We start from the raw sequence: 8484 nt of genomic DNA, 5'->3' as shown, positions 1-8484 counted from the left end.
ATTTTTTTTGCTTTTTATCCATTAGGGTATACCGGTCCTCTTTATATTGTGTGAGAAGCGCACCATGGATGTGTATAATGCGATTTGGCGAAGGGTAAAGGAACTCCATCCGAATGCACTGCAGGAGTGAAGTCAGTCATGAGTGATTATGAACGTGCGGCAATGACAGTTGCAAGAGATATTTTTCCAGAAGCACGTATAACTGGTTGTTGGTTTCATTTTAATCAGGTACGTATGCAAACGACAAAAACGAATATTTTGTAATTTTTATAAAACTATTTTTTATTGCTATGTAACTCATTTGCTTGTTAAGTATGATTTAATATTATATTCAATATTATATTTTATGCAGGCCGTATAAAGACGTTGGAGAGCATTAGGTCTAATGGTAGCCCCTAGAAAGGTTCTTGGTTTACCATGGCCTTGCCATTGGTACCGGTCAATGCATTTGAGGAAGGATTGCAGATGATACAAGAAGAGGCTGATCTGATATCGACAGAGTATCCTGCTGTATTGCAGTTTACTGTTATTTAAGGCGTCTTTGGCTTCCTTTGAAAGAAAAAGTTTCCGTTTTTGGTACGCCTATACGGACAAACAATGTCATGGAAAGTTTCCATTACGTACTTTTTCATAGATTTGGTGGAATACATCCTAATATTTGGCATTTTTTGTATGTATTGCTTACTATCGCAAATATTTGTAAAATGTAAATTTTCTGCACATTGTATAAAGTGTGTCTGCAATATAATCTTTTTATCTTTTACAGATAATTTAGGGCGAATTGCTTCTCGATTAAGTAATAAATATTGGGAGATTAGCGGAGGGACGTAGCGTAAAGAGAGTACGCGTCCGACATAATGTAACGCGTGACAAGCGTATCGCGGAGGCACAAGCCTCTTTGAGCTCAGGAAGGTAATTAATATCTGCTTTAAAGACAATTTTACGATAAAAATGTATATATATTACGAGTATGCATAATTTTTAATATTTTTTTGCAATATTGAGCTTTGTTTAAAAAATATAAATTACAATTTAATCATTTAAATAACTGCCGTATTTGCAATGGTTTTCTTCCAACTTTCGGGGAAGTTGGCGGATTCCGACGCGATAGAAGTGTCTCGGTTTGGAGGCAATAAAGTCATTGATGAATTTTGGATGTCAAGATATATCTTGAGAGTATTGTCCAGCCAACGAATGCTGCATCGACTTGAACAGATGGTAATCGGAAAGGACCAAGTCTGGTGAATAAGCCACGTGAGAGAGAGAAAGAGAGAGAAAGAGAGAGAGAGAGAGAGAGAGGAGAGAGAGAGAGGAGAGAGAGAGAGATTGATTGATTGATTGATCCGTATATTTATGCCCAGCAAAGCTGAAGGGCAAGGATAGCAGTACTATAAAAATACAAAATATAAACTAAAATACAAAGAACACGCTACTTAAGTATAAACACAGCTTAATATAAACTGTACGCAGCTAAAACTAGAGAAACATTAACGCAACAAAAGTATGACGCAACTTAAAACAAGGAAAAGATAACAAAGAATGAACTAAACAGAACTTGACTTAAGAAAACACTAATATCGCAAGATAGTTTCACGTTAAGGAAGAAGCTAAGACTAAAGGTCTAAGAGTAGCAGGAACTCAGTCTGTGAATTCAGATGAAAACAGGTACGATCGAAGAAGACTTTTGAACGCAAGAATAGTATTGCAGACGTAATGTTATTCGGGAGAGAATGCCAGAAATATACGGCCGAGATCTGAAAGGAATGTCGATATATTTCCGTTCTGAAGGCCGGAATATGAAAGGTTTGCGAAGAAGAATTAACTAGTCGATCTGACCTTCTAAGTAAAAAGATGCGAAAGACGAAGAGCGAATCGAATTAAGTAAAAAACAGTACGAGGGAGATGATGAAGTAGAGGTTTATTCTAAATTGACCATGCACGGAATGACACTTTCCACATCAGAAGCAGATTGTTGCTTTCAGTCAAAAAATGGCGAAGTAGTCGTCCTCTCAAAAATTACTTGTCCCTTTCGTGGCACACGAATTTCTTTACATGGACACAGATTTAAGAACATTTGTGACTTCTTTACATTTCCTATCAATTCCACAGACATGGGTATCTGTAAGGTATCGCAACTTGAGGAAACAGAAAAAATCTGGCCTATTAATCAAGTTCTTCAGAAATGCATTCTCATTCCTGATGCCAATGATAGTTATCTGTGTATTCCGCTCGTTCATGTTGGGTCACAATAAAGTAAGGGTGAGACATTTCGCTAAACTACAGTAAAATTTCATCTGTAAGAACCCTTTACCTTTCCTCTTACTTAATGCAACGTGAAGATGGGATGCCTTTCTTAAGCATGGGCGATGTAAACTGGGCGTCAATGTTTTACACTTTTGCTTTAGAACTTTTTAGATGAAACAATTTCTAAACTTTCTGCATTTTTTAATTTTTTCTTTTGAGCTTGACGTATATGCCACTCTGAATGTGCTCTTGTCAGTTGTACTATATATATGTTTTACTAGTAAAAATAAATTTTTATTGCTCGTGGAATTTATCAAGACGAATAAAAGTATTTCCTATTTATTTTATTTGCTTCTTTGTTTTATAACAGTTCTCGGTTGTTGTTTGGCCGGATGGTGGTACATGCGTGGTGGCAACTAAATGGCTAAATGAATCTAAAGAGACTGTCGTGTATCCTCCTAAAACAAAATGCTTTACGAGACTGGTAATGTCTCTTGTGGATGTGAAAGAAGACTGGGAAGAATGTAACGTTGACTTTTTGCACAGTTACAGTAAGTATATAGCCTAAAGTTTGTATCAGAGTATGGTTTAAGATTGAAATTAGATTGAAATTTGACGAATCATAATGAAGAAAACTCAATACGAAAAAATCCCAAGTTTAATAAACTTTACTCTGTTTGGTAAAATTTTAATTCAATCTCAATCCTAATTCATAATCTAATACGAGCTTAACTGTAATGTATTGGATTCTCTTATAGATACTGAATTATACTGTTTCTTTTCATGCTTCTAGAAACGTTTAACCTTGCAAGTAAAGCTGTTAAACTGGCCGCCGAAGATAAACCCATTGACTCCAACATAGAGACTGATTACGAGAAGCCGCGGAAGCGTCAACCTCCAGTCAAATTTCAGAATCAGAGTTCTAATGATGTTAGTCAGAGTTCTGATGATGACGATCGGGAATCGGAAAATATGCGTAAAAAATGTAAACGGCCTGTTGCAAGAGAACCCCGTCGAGAAATGCAACGTACAAAAAGCGAGGAACGTGAAAAGTGCCAGAATGTCTCTCAAGTAAATAGTGTACCAGCTCCTGCAGTAAATATCAGAGAGCAGCTCGCTGCATTGAAAGCCCAAGTTTCTCATCCAATAAAAGCATCAAAGGGCAACGGAATTAATTCGAATACAAAAAGAAAAGTCTTGACCGCAAAGAAACTTATCAAAACAGTAAATAAAAAAGTGTCTCTTGAAAAATCACAATCGGAAGGTAACAAATTAAATCTTTGACTGACATGACTCATGTGAATATGCCCCCTCATTTTTATCATATTATATTTATATAAGTAATGTTAATGCCTTATAATTGGCTTATATTGCTACAGATATTCTTCGTAATTGTGGAAAGAGCCCTGCAGATACAGAAAATGCAAATGCTACTGATTTTTCCAATGCAGATCTTCATGCCTCCAAAAACTTGTGTCAATCCCCATTGAATACTGATGACGGTGAGTTTTTCCTTCTTTTCACGAGAGTATTTCTGTGATGCTTCCTGGATTACTTTGTCCCCATGCTGGGTGAACATTTCCTTTTCATTCGCTGTTACGAACACTTGCAGAGCTGGTCATTTACACTATTCAATACATTTTGCTTATTTCCATTATTCATCCATAATGTGTAATGAGTTCAAAGAGAAAATGTGATAGTATTTCAGCCAGCTTTGGAATTCTTGCGAGTTAGACAATACAATCTATAATTACACTTTCTCAATTTTTTTTAGATATGACTTCTGATTCAGAGATGCTGCCCGCAACACAAACGTCAACAGAGTCTAAAATTTCCTCTTCACTGCATGAGCTGGGAGGTGAAAGGGACCAAAGTGAAGTTTTCCAAAGCAATAATGAACTTAGTGATAGCAATGATATGCAGAACTTGACGGAACACAGGTCTGCACAGCAAGACCTTGCTAATAGGGATAACTCAGTAAAGAGAAATACCGTAAAATCGTTCTTGAGAGGTGAGAATAATGTTTTATTTTTTTTCCTAACTATTTAATTTGTTTTTAACTATACACGATATATTTTTTATAAGGCTCTGGCGACTTCTCCCGCAAGAAGAGAAAAGGAAATGATGACAGTAAGTACTTTTTTTCATTTCCATGTCAATTTAAGATGAGAATGAAATCGATTAAATAAACTACATTTTCTATTATTTCCAGAAAGCACAGATAGGGACGTTCTTGACAATATTGTCAAAATTCAAGAAGAATGCATCAGCTCGAGGCTGTACTTCCAAAAACGTCCATGCTCAGATTTAGGTGAAACTGTAAATAGGTTCCTTTAGATAGAAAACACATATACCAAAGGGATTTTTTGCGACTTCCAAGTTTAGGCAACTTTTTTAACATTTTTTACTTACTGTCTCTGCACATACATTTTCCACGCGAAACAAACCAACTCAGCTCTCAAGTAATGTAAACCAACTATAAAATCATACAACAAAGTACAAATAGATTAGTTTATATACTCTGCTGTATACTCTGCTTTACCGACAAAAGTGGAGCTCCCCGCAGGGGGGCGGAACTACTGCCTCCACGCATACACTGTCCACGCGAAACAAGGGTGCACGAGGTTCGAGGCGCGCTTTACAAGCTCGTTAAGTAGAGGTGGTATTTCACCTCTACTTCTCACCTCACCTAGGAAATGTCACCAATGATGTTTTATGTTATGACACTTTGACGAATATATAATGTTTCATAATATATATATATATATATACAAACAAAAGCGATACGCCTTTATTGCACATAGACTATTAATTAAGGTAAAAGTAAAAAAAAGTCAGCATTTTCTGCACCAAATGTACAAAGGATAAACTAAAAAAGGCACTAATCTTATTTTTATATAGTATAACGTTCAAAAATAATAAAAATTGTTTGCATTTATACCACACGCTGAGCACTGGTGCTAAACCAACGTTTCACGTAATCTTCAGGCTTCTTTAAGTCGACTGTTTTACCAAATTTCTGCAGAATAGCAGCTGTAAGGAAACATATATATCACTATTCAACAAACTTGTCTCTTTTGAAATACAAGGATAAAGTGTTATTCAAGGAGGTACACCACAGCTGAAGATATTAAAATATCTGTTTTATTTTATTATTAAAAACACAGCTTTTCACTTGTATTAACAATATAGAAAAGTGGTGACCATCCTCTACTTAATTTTTATAATATTTTATAATATTTATCATAAAGAAATTGATCCAAATTGATGCAGAAAAAAATGATAACAATTTTTAATTAATTTAAAGAAAAATTAAATTACAGAATCCATTTTAATAATTAATTTAAAAGATTATAAAGAATAATTAGTTAATGTAGAATAAACAGTTACAAATAATTTAGTCAACACATTTTCAACAAGTAAATTATTCACCTTGTATAGCCTCATACGTTTTACTCTTGTTGAAAGCTATTTTGGTTTTCTGAGTACCTCCCCAACTAATAAATCTGGATAAGGAATTCGTGATCACTTTCGGGAGTACAGACTGCAGAGCAGCAACTTCTGAATCTTTGTTTTTCATTTTTGCCGTAAAGACATCTACCTGTAGGTATAATTATAATTTTATAAATGAAATAACATTATAAATATTATTTTAATCTTATTGATGCAGTAACAGGGCGCAAACGGAAAAACATAATTTTGGGGAACTAAAAATCAAGCAGACTGCTAAAATATATTTACCACGTATGTAAATGCATCGTCATCTGCGATAATTTCTTCCAGTTTTTCCCACTCCTCTTCTGTACGTAGAGGAAATGCTGGGATTCCGTGTGGTCGCTTCAATTTTATTTCTTCTGGAAAAAGTTTTTTTATGATACGGTCTAACTTAAGTTCCAAGTTGTCGAGCTTGGCAAAACTTCCGAAAACGTCCATGCTCAGATTTAGATGAAACTTTGTGAATAGGGTTCCTTTTAGATAGAAAACAACATATACTAAAGGATTTTTTGCGACTCTAAAATTTAGCAACTTTTTTAACATTTTTAACTTACTTGCCTCCGCACATACATTTTCCACACGAAACAAACCAAAACAGCTCTCAAGTATAAATGTAAACAACCATAAATCATACACAAAGTACAAATATTTAATTTATATACAAAACAAATAAAAAAATTATATATATATATATGTATGTATATATATATATATATATATATATGTATGTAAACCGTATATTGTGAGGTCCGACACTAACACATAGATTTCTCTGCATACATAGGTGTACATTAACGTGTAGTTGAGTGTATATGGATTTTTTGATATATTCACTATTTTTTTCCGAGTTATTAACATTTTTGGTTTTATGGATTAATTGTAATTCCGAGGACCATCATTTTAATTTATAATAAAACACAATTATGTTACCCGATCTGATATATTGTTGCATACGTAGTATCTTTAGTACAAATCATTGCTTTTGATTACAGATCTAATTAAATGTACATTATGGCTAACAAAATATTATCAAATATAGAACAATGTAATTTTATGAGGTCCAAAAAACAACTATCTACCGATTAAATCGTAAATAAGGTCCTAATAAATAAAGCTATTCATGGAGCCTATTAATAGTTTACAGAAATGTAGTAGATAGATGTATCAATATCGTAGATGAGTTATTAAGATATTCCATTCTGCATTCAAACAATGGTCTTTAATTAATAATTTTTAACCATCAAAAAGTTTTTATCAAACAAATAGCAATATAAAAAATTTTTTAGAATAAATTGGAAAAACTATTTATTCATAAAGATTTAAGGGTATCAAAATAAATAGATTGTTGAAATTTAAAAATAATATTTAATCTTTAAAATCTGTATACTTATTTTTACAATAAACCAAAACTTAAAAGGGCTTTAAATTAATTTGGAAATTAAAAAGGTCCCATAATAAGTTTAGTCTAAAATATACAGTTGATCAATGAAAAGGGGGCTCACAAATTGCGTTTTCATATTATTATATATAATATTAAAATATATAAATATTGGCTTAAATTCAGTTTTTTTACATTATTAGATGTATTTTTAGTTTTGCTTCCTCATAAAGGAAGTTTGCGCGTAGCAATCGTTGTGGATTCAATTTGCTAATTTCCTACTTTCCCCAAAATTGTGACTTTGCTATGTGCAAATCGCAATTGATGAGGAGCCATGCAAATTTTTTAATTGCACAATTTTTTTCCAAATTTTTTCATAACGTTACAAGCTGCATCTTCTTGTTGCTTTTTTCCGAAAGTCTATCTGCCTCTATCCTTCCTTACTTTCTTTAATTATACTTTTTTGTTATATTAATTTTGTATTTGATCGCGTATAGAAACTGAGTCTAATCAACCAAATCTTAAAAAAATATTGAAATAGGGGAAGAAAAAACTGAAAAATATAAAAAATTAAAATAATCGTACTCCAAAATTTGCGGAGGGTTTGAGCAACCGGGGGGCTTTCCCAAAAAAAAAAAAAATTTTTTAAAAAGCCCCCTTTTTAACCAAAAACAAAAAAAACGGGGGGAAACCCCGGGGAAAAAAAACATAAAAACCCCAAAAAAGGAAATTTTCCCCAAAAAAAAAAAAAGGGGAAAAAACAAACAATGAAACAAAAAAGGGGGGGGGCGAACAAAGCAAAACGGCACAAAACCAAAAACCCCAAACCGGGGGGGAACCCCACAAAAAGGGGGGGGAAAAAAAGACTTTGCAAAAGGGCAAAAAGGGGGCCGGCGTCAAAAACGGGGGGAAAAAAAACAAAGAAAAAAGGGAAAAGGAGAGAAAAAAGAAAAGAAAAAAAGAAAAAGACCGAAAAAAATTTGGGGGAAGGGGGAGCAAAAAAATTTCAAAAAAAAAAAGGGGGGGGAAAAAAAAAACGAACCGGGGCAACCCCCAACAACCACCCCACCAACCACAGGGAAACCCAACAAAAAAAAACCCCAAACCAAAAACCAAGGGAGAGCACAAGACAAAAAAAACAACACCCCCACACCCACCCACACACACCAAACACACACAAACCCCAACCCCAAAACCCCCCACCCACCCCCACACACCCCCCCACCCCCCCCCCCCCCCACACACCCCCCCCCCCACACACACACACCCCCACCCCCACACACCCCCCACCCCCCCCCACAAACCCACCCCCCAAAAACCCCCCCACACCCAAAAACACCCACCCCACCCCCAACCCCCACACACCC

The 8484-nt window shown here is 34.7% G+C and overlaps 2 protein-coding genes across 2 annotated transcripts in view; one reads left to right on the top strand and one right to left on the bottom strand.

Moving 5' to 3' along the window:
- Positions 1-1851: 1851 nt before the first annotated feature.
- Positions 1852-4581, top strand: LOC143897975 (uncharacterized). Its single transcript, XM_077406982.1, has 7 exons — positions 1852-2259; positions 2615-2795; positions 3038-3508; positions 3624-3746; positions 4019-4255; positions 4330-4374; positions 4457-4581. The coding sequence occupies exons 1-7, from the start codon at positions 2053-2055 to the stop codon at positions 4579-4581; spliced, it is 1389 nt and encodes a 462-aa protein (XP_077263108.1). The 5' UTR covers positions 1852-2052.
- Positions 4582-5142: 561 nt separating this feature from the next.
- Positions 5143-8484, bottom strand: part of LOC143897974 (uncharacterized) — a 7643-nt gene continuing 4301 nt past the window's right edge. The window contains exons 3-5 of the mRNA XM_077406981.1: positions 5986-6236; positions 5677-5845; positions 5143-5277 (exon numbers count right to left, since the gene is read on the bottom strand). Of these exons, the coding sequence (XP_077263107.1) occupies positions 5180-5277; positions 5677-5845; positions 5986-6236 (518 nt within the window). The 3' untranslated portion in view covers positions 5143-5179. The remainder of the gene's footprint in view (positions 5278-5676; positions 5846-5985; positions 6237-8484) is intronic.

This window comes from Temnothorax americanus, unplaced genomic scaffold (genome assembly GCF_048541705.1).
Source record: "Temnothorax americanus isolate GAGA-0224 unplaced genomic scaffold, ASM4854170v1 Scaffold214, whole genome shotgun sequence".
Taxonomy (NCBI): domain Eukaryota; kingdom Metazoa; phylum Arthropoda; class Insecta; order Hymenoptera; family Formicidae; genus Temnothorax; species Temnothorax americanus.
The sequence above is the reverse complement of the archived record's forward strand: the minus strand, read 5'-3'. Positions and strand labels throughout refer to the sequence as shown.

Excerpts from the sequence above, each read along its gene's own strand:
- LOC143897975 (XM_077406982.1), top strand. The coding sequence starts at position 2,053 with ATGGACACAGATTTAAGAACATTTGTGACTTCTTTACATTTCCTATCA. Across the intron at positions 2,796-3,037 it reads TGACTTTTTGCACAGTTACA|AAACGTTTAACCTTGCAAGT; the intron begins GTAAGTATATAG and ends TCATGCTTCTAG. Across the intron at positions 4,256-4,329 it reads CGTAAAATCGTTCTTGAGAG|GCTCTGGCGACTTCTCCCGC; the intron begins GTGAGAATAATG and ends ATTTTTTATAAG.